Source organism: Bombus flavifrons, chromosome 6 (assembly GCF_040668555.2).
Source record: "Bombus flavifrons isolate JBK064 chromosome 6, iyBomFlav1_principal, whole genome shotgun sequence".
Taxonomy (NCBI): Eukaryota; Metazoa; Arthropoda; class Insecta; order Hymenoptera; family Apidae; genus Bombus; species Bombus flavifrons.
Window position 1 is genome coordinate 3,078,253 of NC_138447.1, and position 19,075 is coordinate 3,097,327.

At 40.1% G+C, this 19,075-nt stretch overlaps 1 protein-coding gene across 12 annotated transcripts in view; it reads right to left on the reverse strand.

The window, feature by feature from the left end:
- Nucleotides 1–19,075, reverse strand: part of LOC138181119 (box A-binding factor) — a 310,196-nt gene that overhangs the window by 130,331 nt on the left and 160,790 nt on the right. For all 12 annotated transcript variants that reach the window (XM_069115697.1, XM_069115696.1, XM_069115695.1 and 9 more), the window contains one exon: nucleotides 5,004–5,094. In XM_069115697.1, coding sequence (XP_068971798.1) covers nucleotides 5,004–5,094 — 91 coding nt within the window. The remainder of the gene's footprint in view (nucleotides 1–5,003; nucleotides 5,095–19,075) is intronic.

Below are 19,075 nucleotides of genomic sequence, written 5' to 3' on the forward strand. Positions count from 1 at the left end.
TCCTTTTTACCCTCGGCCCGTTTGCGAGCCGGTCGCACGCGTAACCCTTCCTCTCCCTTTTCTCGTTCTCGTGTTCGTTCGTGCGGATTTGATGACCCTTCCTGTTCGATTTCATGATTGTCTAATCTTCCACGATTAATTGAAATCTGACGATTAACACGCTTCGTTGGCTCATCTGTATCGCGGGTTCTCTCGTTCAAAAACTACACCCTATTGAAACGAGCTGATAGATTGATCACGATTGCGTTGAAAGAGTTACTGTTTTATGCCTAGTGTTAAGCGAAATCTGTAATGGAATTGTACCAAGTGAAATAGTTTTTTTGTATTATAGAGTATTAAATAGCAGTTCAGTGAGATCATAGTTTTTGAATGATTACATAATCCTAGCCTAATTTCATATGATAGATAATTAGACATGTTATGAAACTGACCATAATGCTAGCGAAATATCAAAATACTTGATCTGTGAAAAAAGCAAACATTTCACAAAATAATATCAATTCAATTTTCAAACATCCTTTGTATATATGACATAGCTTATGGTATGTCACAATTTTATTCAATAACAATATTCATCTCATCAAAAGATCAACCGATTTTTTTCTAAACGTCTCAACATCGCCACGCTGGCAAGGGTTTCCCGATAAATCGATAAATCGCGAAATGGCCCGTTAGGCCAGTTTAATTAATAATTATCGGTTGGAAGAGGAGCACCTTGCACAATGGCGATACTTCCTTCTGGCGTAATCCTTGGAAGATTAACGAGCCTCTGTCAGGAGGGACTTCTCTTTCTCTCAGTGGCTCTCTCCTTCTCGTCCATTTTCCCTCCTGCGCTCACCCGTTCTCTCGAAGGCCTGGTCCCTATCTCTCTTACAGCCGCAAGACGCCATAGCGCGCCTTGCGGTGGTTGCGGCAAGAACCCTCGCCGTACCCGCATTAACGCAATTATGAATTTGTCGCGTTGGGATCTGACAATACAAGATGTCGCTACCACTCCACCGCCGCGCCACCCTATCCGCCACGACGTCCTCCAACACCCGGCGAATCCGCCACTCTACATTTACACTAAAACCAATTCCGGTTTCTGCGGGCGCAAAGAACCGACGCGACGTCGAAGATAACTTTCTGCCGATATTGTGGAAGCTTTGGATACTTTTATTCGGTGATTTATATATCTTCCTACATCCTTACGCTGCTCCTACACCCTTAAAATTTTGATGTGCACTGCTATAATTCTCAGCCCTGCGGATAATGATGAAAAAGATCTAATAATACCTGACAGAAAGTTCAAACAATGACATCCAAAAATTGCCTAACTAGTGAATCAAAATCGTGAACAATGATGAGCCCTGCTTTTAAAAATAATCCTTTACTGTCATCTTTTAAAATAAGTATTTCTCTAAGACAATGGACTTCGAAAAGAAAACATACTTGCTAACTCGGCGAAAGCTCCCTGGTCCATAATATCAGATGTTCATCTTCCAAAATTTCCAGCTCCAACCCTGCGAAAAGCAGAACATTAAGCGGTAGCAAAGAGAGCAATGTACATGGGTGTCCGAAGTTTACGACGTTGTTCCTTAACGGACTGGTGATCGTCCATCAAGCACACAATTAATTCTCACAGTTAATTCTTGAAGCAATACCGTGCTCCATTTCCTCTCCGTGTGCACGTAAGTCGCTTCGGTCTTTTCACTTTCGAATCGATAGCGGATGCACATCGCGTGCCTGCTTGTTAACCACGTCGACCGTTTCGTGGCGAGGAAAGCGGGCGCAGTTTCGGCCGAGGCGAGTTAGTTTCGAAGGGTTTCGACGATAGCGACGGCAACGGTCTCTCCGGTAGCGTGCGGTACCCGTACAATGGCTAAAACGACGGAGGATCGTTGCGGCGAGCCGCAGGCGACTGCTGCGACCGGCTTCTCGCGACAAATTCCTCCTGGGCTTCGAGAACGCACCGCTAACTCTCTCCCTTTTCTACTATCAAGCCTCACACTTTACTTCGTGTGTATACACCAGCCTTTTGCTCATATGTACGTATATTTGTGTATACAGCTGAACTATATTGTTAAGTGTTGTGACAATATAAAGCAGACCAAACCAAACTTAGAGATGTTTACAGACATTAGCAATATTTAGGTACTATACGATAAATCAATTAAAAATATCCTTTACATTCCTTGATGCTGTTCACATTTCCGCAATTTACATATGATTTTCTCATATTTTTATAGTCTTATCTTTTATAAGTTACTTTTTATGTTACCCTTTGCTCTCATATATTTAAATTGCTCATGAGCATCAACCGAACACATTCCTTGAATACCGAACTTCCTTTAGAAGATACCAATTCGATTTTCCATCATACAAACTCTGTTATCAGAGGTTTCCATCCTTGCAACGTCCTAACACGAGAAAATCAATCGACCCAGCGAATGGTCCAGCCACGAAGTGTAAGGATCCCTCGCTGTCCCTTCTATCTTGGTCAAGTCGAACGGGTCGAGGAGAGCCATAGGTTAGAGGGTGGTTCTAAACATCGAAACGCGTAGGAGGTAGGGCTTCGTGGGTGGTTGGAGGTCGGTACGGTATCGGTGAATGCCTAGTCAGCCCTTAATATCGTAAGAGCTGGATCCACGCAAACAAGCCGGCGAATCTAACACAGCCAACGGTTAAGCACTGGAAAGCCCTGGCCTTACCGTTCGACCGCCGCTGGCCCTATTATCGCTAACTAATAAGGGACCTAATTGAAACGTCGGCCTTTTGTTTCCAGTACTCGAGCGCTGCTCGATTTTCCAACCGCGCTGTACATGGCGCTGTTTGACCAACCTAGCCGGAGAGGAGACGAAGCGAAAGAGAGGAGGAAGGAGTGGGAGCCAGGGGCTCAAGTACGGATTGAAATTAATTTTCGAACTCGAATCTCTCGGATGGATTTTCGTCGAGCGTCTCGAATCTGCGCGAAATCGATTTAACGATATTTCGCGTTAACGAGTCCTTGGCGTTTCGAAACCATTTGTTCACGGCCTTCGTCGTCGTCGTGTTTCAACGTGCATACGTTGAAAATTACCCTTTCTTGGTATTACATGGTAGAATTTATGATATATCATGGAACGATATGATTTTATGTACGAGAAAGTATATTGAAAATATTGAATTATTTGATATCACGTGAGACTTTGTTTTTGAGTAAATCAGAGTTAGAAATACAATATATGAAGGATAATTATCTTAAAACAAAAGGACACCTCCATTTCTTTATTTTCTATACTTGATTTTTCAACATAACAGCGAAGCTTTATGTAAAAAGATACGGATCAGTTAGGCTTATGCATTCACCATTATCATTTACAAGAATATTACTATCTTATAGTCAATCTTATAGTCATTTAATCTTATAGTCATCTAATCTTATAGTCAATTTTTCATTGAAAGTTATTTTTAAATTACTTAAAATTCTCTAGAATTATTTTAAAATCTCATACAAACAACCAATGCACGATTCTTCGCCACTAGTAACAAAAGTTTTTATTGTCTAAAGTATTTTCTACTAAAAACGAAAATGAAATCATATATCCAAAAGAAAATATTTTTTTCCATATCTTCTTGTATTCCCATACCTTCCTAATACATATCTGCAATGGCGTCCACATTCCTGCGACAATCTATAGCTATCGAACATCGTGTGATAGTTTGAAGCGATACATCTTATGGTTTTCGTCGCTATAACTATTTTCTAGAACAGTCTCGACGGGGAAGGGAAAGCACGATTAAAGTAATCACTGTCATCGAGAGAGATCGCTTCCACCCTCGCGGCGATCTACGGTTACGTGAGGAGGAGCGCGACGTCGTTCTCATGTGGACGCCGCGCTCCACGTATTTCGTATTCCACGCATACAGCCGCGATGCCCACTTCGAACAGGATATTATTCCTGCTGGATGCAATCATATTAGTTTCCGAAGTTATTAGAATATTTATGCGAGGCCGACGTGGGGTTATGCATGATGCCGACCTCCTTACTTTTCCCGTCCCCACGAATCGCGTTCGTCTACGACGATGCCATCGTTTCAGCTTGTAGAAATCCTTGCCTATACTCCGTGGAAATCAAGACAGTAGTTCAATGTCTTCCTTAACAGTTTTCCATCTTTCCTCTTGGATCATGGATTTTCTTTGTGTTTTAGTTTATCAAGTAAATAATTCATTAATAACCGACTAATAAATATTAGTAATAATTTGACTAAATTATTAATTACATAAGGTATGATATTATATGAAAATTTCTTTAAATATCAAAAAAGATATTATACTATGAATGGAATGAAAGTAGCTTTTTAAAAGAATAGTAGCAATTTATTTTTCACAGGGACACTAATAATAATTACTTTATTGAGTATCTCATCTACTTCTGTTTAACAATTATGAATTCATCTATTTTTTGATATATTAAGTACAATAAATTTGAGAATTCCTAATATTTTGAACCTTATTTTCCTAAAAAGATAACCTTGTAAATAAAATTCAAAGTTAGAAAATGATTACGATAATTCATCGAATATTGATTAAATATGTATCTTCATAGAAGTTCGAGATAAAACATAATTTATAAGCGACTCGTACATATTGAGCGTAGATACGCCGGCACACGTGGATCACATATTTATTCTAAGCGAGTACACGCGAAATTGGCCAAAGTTTCGAAATGTCGCTTGTGTTTCGGCACAGGACTTCGCCAGTTTCGATATACGTAGGAAGCGAGTATCTCGTCGTTAGAACAGTTAAACGACACCGTTCTGTGTGTGCGTGTATACGCGAGTGTCGAAAGTTTCGAGCGAATTCGAGAGAAACGAGAAAACAGTAAAAAACGAGGCCGTGGTAGGGGACGAAATCTTTTTCAAACGCGGACGGAAATTCAAAGCCGTTTCGCAGTCGACGATGCCGAAGAAATTCGAGAGGGAAAAGCATCATTCCAGGAAGAAGACAAGAGAGAAAAGAATAAAAAGTCGACGAGACTTACCTTGCTGGCGTGCAGTTGGGTTGACCGTTCGTAAGAGATCCTGATGCAAATTGTCCGTGAGACCACTTTGCCGGGTTTTGCTCAGATACAACTGGGAAACACAGAAACAAAACGTTATTCTGAAAATTGGATAAAATGACACGTTCGTTGCTGAACTACTTTTGAAGTTGTGTTAAAATGCTATTGGATGTTAGAAACATTCATTTTCTTTCAATTGGTTGTAGAATTTGCACTTTTGCACCCTGTTGAACTGACTATTTAAAAGATGATTTCGTTACTTTATTGTTTATAAAACTTTACAGATTTATCATCTATTTTCAAGACATTTATATTCGTGAATCAAACGAATTATTCGAAATCAAGACATTAACAAAAATGTTCTCACGTGGCTCATCAATTGTAAATCCAAAAACTACATTACGGCGATTCCTAGAAAGGTAGCTACAGAAACTATTATTCTAAACTTTTTGTATTAAATTAATAGTTCTTCGTACGAAATAAAAGAGTACTCCAAGTCTCTGACTTGTCAAACAAGAAAACTTTATTCAAAGACCCAATTGAACACCTCACCCATCACATTTCAGTACTATGTACTTTCAATAATCAAGCTCTATGTTTCACGAACCGTAGAAAAAGATTGCAATGCTCGGGCTCTCAATGACGTTTTGCTCGCAGAGAAACCTGCCACTCGCCTTTCGTTCTGTCCTTCAATAAGGAAGTCACGAACCATCCGATCGGCGAATTTTAGTATCCCGATCACGCACTAAGGGTGAACCATCCCCTTTAATATTAGGACCGACTCGGACCGACTCGTCTTGGTATAAAATAAAGGGCTGACATGCGAGCACAGGGCAGAGAATCGAGAAGAGGAGGTGGAACCAGAGGGAAGGGAGGCGCGAGCTCAAAGAAGAACAAGGAGACACAGCAAGGAAGAAAGATAGTTGAGGGAAGGGTGGCTTCACCACCATCGTGAGGGATGACTGAGCGAGTCGGTTAAACGGGCGTCTTCTTTCATAAATTTCGAGGGGCCGCCGGATAAAGGTTTAGAATAAATCGTTCGGCCTGTTATCCACTCCGACGTCGGCAGATAACGCCAGACGAGTTAGCCTGAATGCCTCAAGACAGCTTCTTCTTACGCACTATCCTCTGTGTATGCATCATCGCCATTCGTGTCCCGTTTACACGATGAATTAAGTAATTTTTTAAGTTTCTTGTGTTAGTTTTGACGAATGTTAGACTATTTCTTGTGTTCAAGCGTTATTTGGATGATAAGAATGTCTCTAAATTAAAAGGCCAGTATAGGATTGAATGATAGCTTGTAAATTTCTGATTTGAATGAATATTCAAGTAATACTAGTTCTTTATTAGACATTCTTAGATCTTTACACAATTTTTGTTTAACTTAGACAACTATATTTCAATAAAGAATTTGATAAGAATGTGGCAAGAATGAAGAAAAGGGGAAAGTTGTTTGAAAATCGTCTACTAAAAAAGAAATAGGGCCTTTTATAGAAAAAGACAATAGATAAGTTTCTTCTTCTTACTAATGATTAGTCTTATCAATTTATGTAAATATTTCACTTAATCCTACGTTTCCAACTCGCTATTACCATCAGAGTCGACATCAAACTCCATACTCAACGCCTCCAAGAAACGATCGCATCTTATATTAGATGTCACGTTTCGATTTTGCACGCCGTAACTTACATCGCCATGGAAAATGCCGAACGCAATATGAAAGTGGAAGAAGCGGGCCTGGAACGCTCATAAATACATCCTTGAAGATCGCACAAATCGCTCGTTCGAGGCCAATCCCCTTCTCGGTTTCCCGCTAGAGATACGAGAGGGAACCCTTCTCCGTCTCTCGCGAGTAGACACTCCTGGATACGTTAAGTATATACGTTACATCGACATACATATACTCTCGACGTACGCGTCGATATAACCATCCAGGCATATAGACACTCGCGATATAGAAAGAAGATGGAAGGGGAAGGGCCGTTTCGAAAGGGAAATGCCAAGGAGGGCAGAAAGGCCAAACCAACCCAGAAAGCTAGTCCAATTTCTCAAACCTGTCCAATCCGTGTCGTATGCAAAATCAATCACACGGCAGCTTCGCCCGCCAGCCTCGAGACCCCACGATTTTCAAATACCGACCGAAGCCACGCGGTAATCCAACTCCTGGGGCGAAACTTCTCACCCATCCACGATCGCTCGGCCGCTGCAGCATCTTCCTCGTTCCACTGCTCTTCTTTTTTTTTCTCTTCTTTTCCTATCTTCGCCCTTCGTCTCGCAGTAATCGTACACAGCGTGACATTCCATCTGGATGCATTGTCGAAGTTAGATTCGCGTCGAAACGATTTTCGCGGCGATTTTCGAATGACGCTTGCTTTAGAGCCTTGGGATAGGATTCAAGGAAATGGAAAACAGAAATAATCAACAGAAAGAAAACAGAAATGCATATCGAATGTTTTTGGAAGAGAAACAAGAAGAATACTATGTAAAATAATTTTGATTTTAAGGATATAGTTACGTTGGATTATTAACCTTAGACCGTTCACCACACGGATAACGAAAAGCTTAGGAAAGTAAAAATCATTGCTTCATGTATAGTAATTAAGTAAATAGTAATTTTCCAATACCTCTTATTTCCTACTTCCATGCTTAACCATCAAGGACAATGCACAATTTCCTAGGTGTTTAGTTGACGTCGCGACAAAGCCTAAACCCCTAGTATAAATTACGGAACGAGACAAAGCTAGTGCCTGGAACTAGATGCAAATACCTCATAGGTGCATGCGTACCTTCTGGTGAGAAAAGTTAGCAACTGGATGCCATTAGAAACTTGCTTCACACGATGTCGTTTCAAGCCTATCCATTGATATGCATCACCTTCGATCGCAGCTACGATCATTAGGGATCCTCAGACCGAGCCGTGAATGCCGCTAAGGCCTCCGTGTGACGGCTTCAAAAAAGTAATTTGACCTTTGGGAACAGTGACTTCAAAGTGTTCCACGGAACATTCGTCCCGCGAGCACCGTGTCGAACGGGAGCGACGTTCTACTTGCGCGCCCTTTCTACTTGACGATGCATCAGACTTGCTGATTTTTCCCGGACGAAACGTCGACACGGACGTTGTCCGGCATTCGAGTTACGGCGTCAAGGGTGTTTGGGAACTCGAAGACGAACGGAGGGGCGGCGGCTACCACAGGGGTGCGAAAAGTTTAGCATACGCATTTTGTACATTGAAATCCCGACACGCTCGTCCAACTTTAAATTGAAACCCGGCTGCCGCCTCGACTCCACCCCGGCGTCGATAGCCCATCGTCGTCGTGACCGTCCTCGTAGTCGTCCGCGTAGTCCTCCTCGTCGTCCCGCTTACGACGACGTCACCTAAATCGTTCAGGGGAAGGAAACGAGGTTTCCAAAATGTTGATATCCGCTCCACCGTTCGGATCGATCCACTGTCGACAGAGCCGTTTCAACCAGAAACTTTTCCGTGGTTCCAATTGTTTCGTTTCTTTCCTCTCTTGATGAATAGATGTTTTCTAAATTTCTTATTTTGAGAAACGTGTTAAAGCGGATATCGAATTTGGTAACTGGTACCGTGTCTTTCATGTTAAATTCTTCCGCGTTTTTTTAAATTACTTTTAATTATCGGACAAATTAATAACGTGAAGATATTTTGTCAGTTGCAATGATTGTACGATAATACATGATCGAATATTTTACATTTTCATTATTCTTTATGTGATATATGTTATTACGTGTTGCTTGTAGTGTTCGTTTCATTGCTTTCCTTAACTGAATTCCATTTATTTCACTTTGGAATGATTCCTTAATTCTAGCTTTTTGCCAAATAATAATTGACTGGCTCTTCACTCATTAAGCCTTCTATCAATATACGTAGCAATGATTGGCCATGACATTTAATTCCCCACTTTATTCGTTTCTCCTCTCGATAATCCAATTCATAAGCAGCTTCCCACGCAACTAAGCTTGGTCCTTATGAGAGGTGACCATAATGGGACCGGGCATTTTTAATTAAATAATACTAATCACGGGAACCCTCTTACGCACGAAAATCTCATCTGGTCCCTTCCCCGTCTACTGGCCTATCTCTCCTCTCTCCTCTACCAGCCCCTTTCCACCCTCTGTCTTTCTCGCTCTTACACAGGCCGCGAATCGTCTCTCTTTTAGACTTCGAATTGTAATTAACATTTGGTTCTCCCATTAGTGTAATTAAAGTGCCATTCCATAATCTAGGAGGCCGAGAGAGAGAAGAGGGGTACCTTATCTTTCAGACTTCAGCCTCGACTGCGGAGGTCGTTTTAACCCCACCGGCCGTCCCCAACCCCACTTCACAGGAGCACACCGATGCCTGTAGCTTCCTTCGGCGATAACTCCTTTCTGAAAGAGGACACTCTCTCCTCTCCCCCGAGGGCGGAGAAAATCGTGAAATCGCGGCCGGGTAGGTAAAAGAAAAACGCCGATTAAAACGTTTGGAAACTCGATCCCAGAGGCGTTCTTTTGCTTGTCGGATCTTCAGAGAAAACGGAAACGCTCTTAGAAACGATATACCCTATCGAACAGTGTATTGGATCAGATTTGAGGAAGTGACTGAAAACTTCATTTTTACGTAGTTCATCTGTTCCCGTATAGTATAGCTCTTGAAATAGTAGATTGTGGATATGTTGAAATACAACGTGAATGAATGTTAATTGTGAAATAAATTTGAATAAATTGTGATCAATTTTTTGTATGAAAAATATGAAAAGATTATTTTATAGAGTGATAGGTATACGTAAAACTGATACGGTAAAATGTAAAGCGAATGATTTAAATTATACATAAATTAAATAATACTCCACAATGTATCATCTATTTATTCTGCTCGAGAAACACTTCCTCGAGAAAATCACTACACAAATCTGCCACCGAATATAACAGCATTCCAGACAAGAATCTGACAGATAAAAGTCGCGTGACCCGTACCAGAAGGGAAAAAACAACGACTCTGTTGAGGGAAGGCAGCGTTTGGTGGTAAAATAAAGAAAAGCGAGGAGATAAGGAACCCGGCCGCGTTGACATTTTCCGGTGGTTGAGTTAATAATGCGCACGGTACACAGGCCACGGACTTGGGGGTGGATCCACAAAGTGGCACCATAAAGAGCCGCGGATGTGTTTATTCGGGAATTTGCCTTTTTTCTTTCCTCTACCAAGCTGAGTCGCAGTGAGATTTTATCTTATTTTCGGCGACGATCCCGAAGGATTTATGCCCTCTCGGTCGTAGCTCGTGGAAGGAAGACGCAGGAACAAAAAGACAAAGACAAAGAGTAACCGCAATCGAAATAACGAGAGCAAGAAGGATGGCGAAAGAAAGAGGGAGAATGAAAGGAAGAATAGGGGTGGCTAAGGGAGAAAAGGGAAAGGAAGGGTTGAAGGAAAAAGCGAAAGAATCACGATGCAATTATTTTCGTTCCAGCTCGTGAACGGATTTTAAGATCGTCCAGCCCTTGGCTAGTGGACCAAGAAGGAAAACCGAAGAGCTAGAGAAAGGTCGAAGGCCGAAAAGAAGGATTAACCTCGTCAAGCGGGAGAGTCCGTGACAAAGACGTTAAAGTGGTCGAAGGGAATGAGAGATATATATCGGTCGAATTCTGTGGGGTGAAACGTTCACATCGTTCGACCGTCCTGGGACGTCGAGACACTAATGGCATTTTTATTATTTCTCCACAGAGTCCCTCCGCCGATAATGGGCCGACTGTATGGTCCATTGGACGCGTGACAGCCTTGACAGCTTCTCACCTTTTCTTCGTCTCGGCCACTAGTCTAGATCGATGCTCAAAGGGCGCATAGTAGTCGACGATACTCGACATCGAGAAAGCAAGCGATGAAATTGGAATGAGCTGTGAAACAAGTGGAAATGAGTCTGTTTGGAGATTTCGCCACTCGAGGACAAATGTCAAGGATTTGTTGAAATTTTGAATTACATCTGCAATGGAAAGTATTCAAACACCTACCATAGAAAATCTTAATGTCCAACTAGTAGATAAATTTATGTGTTATATATAATATATTTTGAAATTTCATTAGTCAACACACGACTAACAATACATAATAATTGCATCGAAAAAATTTGTGACCAATCTGAAAATGTATATAGAATACAAAATATGTATTTCAAACATATATTTAGTTAAAAATTATTATACGGTATCAACAATCGTCTTAAACATATAATAAGTGTTAAATACTTGCACTAAATATCTTGTACTTTTGTATATTTTTTGAGATGCGTTCAATATAATTTTATTACATAGTTAGAATCAGTAGTATAAGCTACCAGGTTTCGTGATGGAAAGATATAGGCGTCGAAAATATAGGGTAGTAGAAATTAAGTTATTATAAAATAACGTGATAGTTAGAAAAGTTATAGAGTTTCATGATGGAAAGATATAGATATCGAAAGTAAAGGGGTGGAAATTAAGCTACTATAAAATAACAAGAAAGTTAGAAAGGTGAACATTAAAATGAAATAGTAAAAATGTTTTAAAAGTATAAGCGTCAGTCATAATTATTCACGAGCTTAAAAAAGTGACATAAAATATTAAAACTTGAAAATAAACCGTGGGAAGAAGATGGTAGATGGTTTTGAAAATATCTAATACCGCAGGATCGCAGATCATAAAGAGCCTGCTGCGACGAAGGATCCATTGCTAAGCAACGTATACCCATGGAGCCATTGGACTTGTTGGCTTTTGATGAATGGGCCTCGTATAAAGCTAAAGTATGGTAAAAGCCGCCGTGGCCACTGCTGTAATATTCTACCCTGGGTGCTTTTAGAATCGCTAATGACTAATGGTACCAAAAGGAAACCCCTGCCGATGGATGCCGGGTTCACGGATCGTCGATCCGCGCGTTTGCAGATTTTTCAAAATATTTGCTACCATTAAGGAATTTAATTACATTATTCTTACGGTCCCAAAGAGAGAATATTCTAAGCGATAATGTATTTTAAACTTTGGTTATATTATATTCAAGACAGTATTTATAATGTATTCGAAAACTTATAATTGTACAGGAATATTTAAGTGCTTCAATGTAAGTTTTGCATACATAAAGGTTTACATATTCATTTCTATCTAATCATATCACTTTTTATTATCAATACTTTTAGTGACAATTCTTTCCGTTTTTGTAGGGTAGTGAACGAGTTTTCCAAGTAAATACGGCAGGGTCAGCACATGAAACATTTATAGCTTTCCGAAGAAACAAGAATAGAGAAAGAATACACGGTTTGGTTGATCCAAAAAGAAGAAAACTATGATTAACTGTGATTAACCTGACCATCGTTATTGCTAGGCGAGTGGCAAGACTTATAGAACGAATCATAAACGAAGCTGAAACGTCACGTCCAAAATACGCAAGAGGCTTAGTTAGGGCTTACGATTACTCGCGATTCGAATGGCAACGAGACTGACGAGAAAGGAAGAACGTAGAGAAAAGAGAAGTAGGACCAGGTTTGAGGGGGTCCAGAGCTACGGATTGGCGTAGAAAGGAAAGGGGAGTCGAAAAGTACTTTAATATACGGCAATCCCCTTGGCTTGAAACTCGCAAACTCGGACCGACTACCTCTCATTGCTGCCTTTCCTTTCTCTTTCTCTCTCCTCCTCTCGCATGTATTTCTCTCGTAATCGTCGCATGGCTTCCGATGAAATTTCACGTCTTCCACGCGGGTCGCCTTTGATGCTTACTGCCGTTGTAATTGCAAAAATGTGCAGAAATCGGCTTCCATTTACCCGCAAAAACTATCTCTGCCGTCGTTTCTGGCATGAACCGAAAAAGACATCCGCGAAAAACGACCTGGCTGCTGCTCTGTGATTTTGGCTACGTCGTGATTTCGACAAATCGTAAAATGTATTTCAATCCGAGCTTTTTCTGCGGTCACTTAAATCTTTTATTTGTACCTTTAAGCTTTTCCATGAAATATAGATATTTTTATGTACACTCGTCATTCAAGTTAGTAAAATACCGTGGAATATTTCGAAGAAGTTCGAGAAAATTAACAGAACTGCCATAAAATGTAATCACGATAAATATTTTTATACAACAGTGTGCCAAAAATAAAGGAAAGGCGAAAACACAGTACGAATGTAATGAAAATATACGATAAGCTACGGAAAAAAGTATGTGGTTACTGCCTGAAGAGAAGCTAAATGCGAACCAAATCTGTTTACTGCGAATAATAGAAGTAAATGAACACTTTCGTGCAGAGTGAAGCGACCCAATAATGATAGAACGTAGTCTAAGGAAAAAGATTGGTCCCTCTTTCGTTTGTTCGTTTCCTCCTTTCCTGCATCGTAGCTGATTTGGCTCTTCGGTCCCACGAGAATGTTATAGCGATTGAAACCTCCATTGGTAATTTATCTCTCTATCGATTTCCCCAAATAGCAATTCTGTGGTCGTTCCTCTATCAAAATCTATAATTCTATCATATGGAATATTTTATATTTATTTCTCAGATTAAACAATTCTTTTAAGAGTCCAATTGCAAAATTAAAACGTGCTAATGCGAATCTTTTAAATGTTGTATTTATCACTAGAAGGAAGGAAGAAATTGCATGGAAAAGTAACTTTCCGTGTTATTCTCAGCTGCAGTTGTTTCAAGACGAAACCCAGAGAGAAACTTCCCTAACAAGATTTACCTCTAATCACCACCGAGAACCGTTCGCGTGTAATTTGTTTATCCCGGCTATGCTCCTTGTTCATAATTGCTCGGCCTTGTTTAGCTGCCCGTTTCAGTGGCGTTCACGTGCGGCGCCAGAACCGTGTCGATTATCACGTCTAACTTGTGATTTCCTTCGAGAAAATCGATGTATGAACGCGCCAAGTAACTTCTCTTGCTTTAATCCTAAATACAGATATCAATGGCGCCATGAAACAATTATAGTCTGAGGAAAGATGGATAAAATCCTACTTTTAACGAGACGAAAAAAGATAATTTTAGTATGACAAGTTGTTGCTGTGATAAACACAAATATTACGATCTCTCAAGAAAAGTAAATCGAAGATTATTACAAGGATGTCTAGAAGAGGTAATTTTGTATTTTTTGTTAACAATCACCATGAAAATTAAATAATACAAGAGAATATTTTAAAAATGTCTTGACTAATTTAACTGTCAGAAGATTATTCTCCAAAGAAAAATAACCTTTTATATCGAGAAATATTATATTCTGCTTCTCCTTTTCTTCTTTCTCTACAAAATTTTCCATACCGCGAAGACACAAAACGTGAAAAGGTTTCACAAATCGTGGATGTTTCCACAGAATGTCAGATTCTTCAAAGAAGCAAGAACTCTACAAAGTAACATCAACTATCGCGGAACGGAACGACGTCCTGGCGTCTCTTTTTAGTCCGTGGTGGGGGCGTAAACGGCGTAAAAGCGGCACCACCCCTTATCTACATATCAAAAAGGCAATCCGGAGAACTCGCTTATGTAAACGGCGTGGGAGGCTTCGTGTCCCAGCCAGGGATGAAAAGAATTTCGAAATCCGTGCGCTAATAAACCTGCTCTCTGGCACCGCGGACCGACGTCGTCGGTCTAGGGAAAGCTCTGACGAGATATTCGTGGGGTTAAGCTCTTTAAGCCGCGGATTAAGCCAGGCGGCACGAGAATTTAAAGTTCTCCTCCGCTGACGAGCGCGCACACTCGCCTCTGAACGCGTGCCTTCTCGTCGTCTACGTCCCCGCGAGCGGCTACGTGCGAAAATAAAAATTAAAAGTATATCAGCTTCCTCGCAGCAAGTTTTTACATACACACATACCGGCTGGATATTAACTTTCACGGATAATAATGAAATACCATCTGACAGGATGAAAGTCCCGGTTCAACGAAGTTACCGCGCTCGAATCCAAGCGCGTGCTCGTTTCCAGCTTGCTCTCCGTTAATTTACGACGGCAAATCCTCTTTTTCACCGTGTTACACACACTTTTATATTGCGTTCTCGTTTCATACGTACGCGAGTTAATACTAGTGATAGAACATGTATAGGTTTACTCGCTGTATTTATAGAAAGGAGTAGTGAAATTTATATCGTCGAATGTAGGGAACATGACTGTGCATTTACTGCACTTTGTCTTAGAACTTATATTAAATAAGAAATCAGACAGTTTTTAATACAATATAACGTTGATAAATTTATATTAGTACTTTATATTTAGTATTTGTATCAGCGTACTCTTTCCATGCTTCCACTTACTTTTGTTTTACACTGGCATTCTACGATTTTAATAACCGTTAACTATAAATTTACAAATCTAAGCTTTCTAAATCAGCGATAACAACTGTAAGATACTTAAGATGGACAAATGATTTGAAAATAAATCTTGCATGCATGAGGAGCAGCGAACCTCGGATAAGACGATTTAATAACTTAACAAAGCAATTCACGCGTCTGTAACGGGATTCGGCAATCACGGTCGGAAGAATTTAATCAGCTGGAGGACCGGAAAACATTTTCAAGCAGGAACATGTCGTTCGGTCTTCGTCTCTTTGGGTTCACCTCCGATCTGGCTCCTCGAAAATCCCGCTCTTACCGCCAACTCTTGCCAGCCCTCTCGCCTCTAATTCGAGCATTCGTCAGGCCGCACACACGAGCCATTATAGTCGAAAGTTCCGCCGGCATTAAATGCTAATGAGAGCGGCTGGATTTTCCAGCGGTCAGAGGTTCCGCCACTCGTACCGATTACGATTTTCAACGGGAATTTTCGGCTGCCACCACGTAAAGCATTCTCTCTCTCTCTCTCTCTCTCTCTCTCTTCACCTTCCTCTCTTTCTCTCTCTTTCTTTCTCTCACTCCCTCTATGCCATTCGTTCACAAGTCAAGATCCGATCTCTCCAACTATTATTTCGTTTCGAAAGCCCTCAATCCGGAAAGGTTGGATTTACACGGGTCCACGGAGCGGACTTTTAATTGATTGTTGGTTGAACGTTGTTTCAACTCCTGTTACGATTACGTAAATTTCTGTGATAAGTGCCTGCGGTGTCTGTATCGAGAGACATGGACTGTAGGTACTGTTGTACTCTTGATGAGATAAATTCGATGATCGTTCTTAAAGTAAGAAGGGATATTGGGAAATTTTTGAGTGTTTAGTTTCATAAAACTTTCGAGCTGTTATATATTTTGATGTATTTACAGATTGAAGAAGTTGTTCTTTTGGTAGAAGGAATAACTGCGGATAAAAGTTGTACTTAAATTTATTTATTGATAAATAGTTTAAAAGAGAAGCGGTCCTTCTCATAAATTTGAAAACTGAAAAATCACATTTTTCAACTCTTTTCTGAAAATTTCCTTATTTTGTATAAACAGTTTTGACACTTTCAGAAACCAAATGATATTACGCTCTACTGAGTTGATTAGTGTAGTTTCTGTGTGGCACGTATATTAATCATTTTCATATCAAAATCGAGAGTAACGACGACAGAAACATGAAAAATAAACTGCCGGATAACTGTCAGAACCAAGAAATTCATTTGAAGGAGAAATTTATTAAAGCATTAATGTCTCGTCAATTCCACCATTAACTTTCACGCAACTTTACGCATCGGCTGATTAATTAATCGGTAACTGGGAAATTTGCAATTTGAAGGAAGGAATCAACCTCGCGAGCAGCATATAATTTAATTAATCTCTTCTCCCTTCGATTAAAGCGGTACCCGTACGTGAGGCTTGAGCCTGATACACGATTAATTCTAGGCGGTCCCGATAAGACGATGCGACGAGACAAAAGGGCGTATAGGCGGTAAAGCAATATCTAGCAACACGATGGAAACCGGTCAATTAAGTGGACCCCACAAAATTGGTTTTTAATTGAACGACAGGAATCGATGATATTAATTACCTTACGCGACTCTTACTCAACCGACGTAATTAACGTAATATTTTAGCCGAGAACGAACATTATTTGAAACAATATAATATCTAATTCAATGATGATAATTTATTACGAAGGAGTAACTTACTATCTATAAACAGAATTCTAAGAAATCATGTGTCACTTCATTTATAATTTTACAGTATTAGCGAATAGTTCCGAATCCTAGACAGAAATATATTTCAAAGACATGTTTAACAAGCTATTTTTAAGAACTAAATGTAAAAAGATTGAAAATAATGAGTAACGCCTGTTTCGACTGATTTTTAACTTCCTTTAATATACTATCACACAAGAAATATTCTTTTATTTAAAAAATTGAAAATTGTTCAGAATATAGAAACATTTCTAACAGAAACACAGTAAAAAAAAAAACGAGTACTCGTCATTATCAATACATTCGAAATACTAATTTCCCTTACCATACAATGAAACATGCAAACAGTTTTCACCTACTCCACTCCATTCATACTATTTATGATATACCTACATCAAATCATATTCGTGACAAATTGCACGCAGTGACGAAATCATAAGCGCGAACGAGGGCATGATATATACTATATTCGTATGCAGCCGTAATTTTACTCGGTTGAGGGCCACTTCAACGTGGCTCTGCCATCATCCCATCAGTCTCATCCCCAAAGTCTGCAAACGCAACAGCAACCCCGTTGGCCTCTCACGGTTGCCTTTCACGACTCTGTGCTGGCTAATGTCTTTTCTGTGTTACGCTAGTCGCCGTCCCTCGACAATGCTGCTGGATGGTCCTGACCGAGGTATTATCCTATTTCGCGAGACGTCCTCTTCTCGACGTTCAGTTATGCGGATAACGCGTACCGCAACTTCGCCCGAGACGCGATGTCGACGAAGCAACTTACTATCTCTGACGATGATGACTGAAAGTATGAAAATGTGGAAAACGCGAGAAGTGTTTGACGGCGTATTGAGAGACTACTAATTTATGGGAAAAAGATATGAATTTAAAATGAGCAATATCTATCGAAATATATTCGTCAGAGTTATAGTAATAAAACATTTTACATTGAAAGCTTATTAAGAAGAATAATGAGCTCAAATATTTCATGAGATTACCTAAATTTAAGTAAGGACAAAGAACCTTACCCTATATCCTTTATCCGCTACAGACAGAATCTGCTTTTCTATCGTCGTTTATTAATGGGAATTTTGCAGACGGAATTAAAGACGGTGACCTACTACTCGAAACACATAGGGAACGGCTCGTGCTGTATCACGTTATAACGCAAGAACGGAGCAATTTGTTGGTATCAGGTGCAAGGGGTATCTCAAGTTGTAAGCCCTTGGTTTCGTCTGCTGCCGGCAATTAACTCCATTACCACCCTGTAACGTCGTGAGCTGACTTGCCTTCCACGAAGTGCGCGCAACTCGTTAAGCCTTTGGGTTTTGGACTTGGGCCCTTTACTTGAGCCCGAAGGGACACTAGATAGGACCTAGGCTTTAAGACCGATATAAACTCTGTTCAACGTGATTTCAGCAAAATCGGAAGTATCACAGTCTCTTATCGCAATTAATGAACCTTATAACAATGTTGTTTTCTGTGTTATCTACATTTTATCATTTTATGACAGTAATTTCAAATCTTTTTTACGTAGATAAAGATATCATTATGCAAGAATCTACATATAGTCTCCATCTTGCTCATAAAAATAAAACCACATAGAAGAAATTTATTTTAGATTCTTGATCTGTTCTAACAGATATCTCCGTTGTATACCTTTAAAAAATGTACAAATAAATTTTTAAGTCTGCAATGATACTACGCTTTATTTGAAAACCCTCCCATGTGTCGATTTATCAATCTACAAACACCATCCCGACAAAGAGAAAGGATCACTGCAACAAATCCTACCAAACAACTCGATTCACTCGTGTGAGGGACTAAAATAATTCAGACTGTTTTATCGTTACCTAAATTATTCCTTCCAACATGAAAGAAAATGCAGCACGTATACCAAACGAGGACACCGTGATACATTCGCGGTGATATTAGTGCCAGGGGATGAAACCAAGACGCGAACGTCTCGCAACGCTAACGTATGACCACCGCGCCCCCAAGAGTACCCATCCGGTACCAACTGCTCGTATGTATCCAT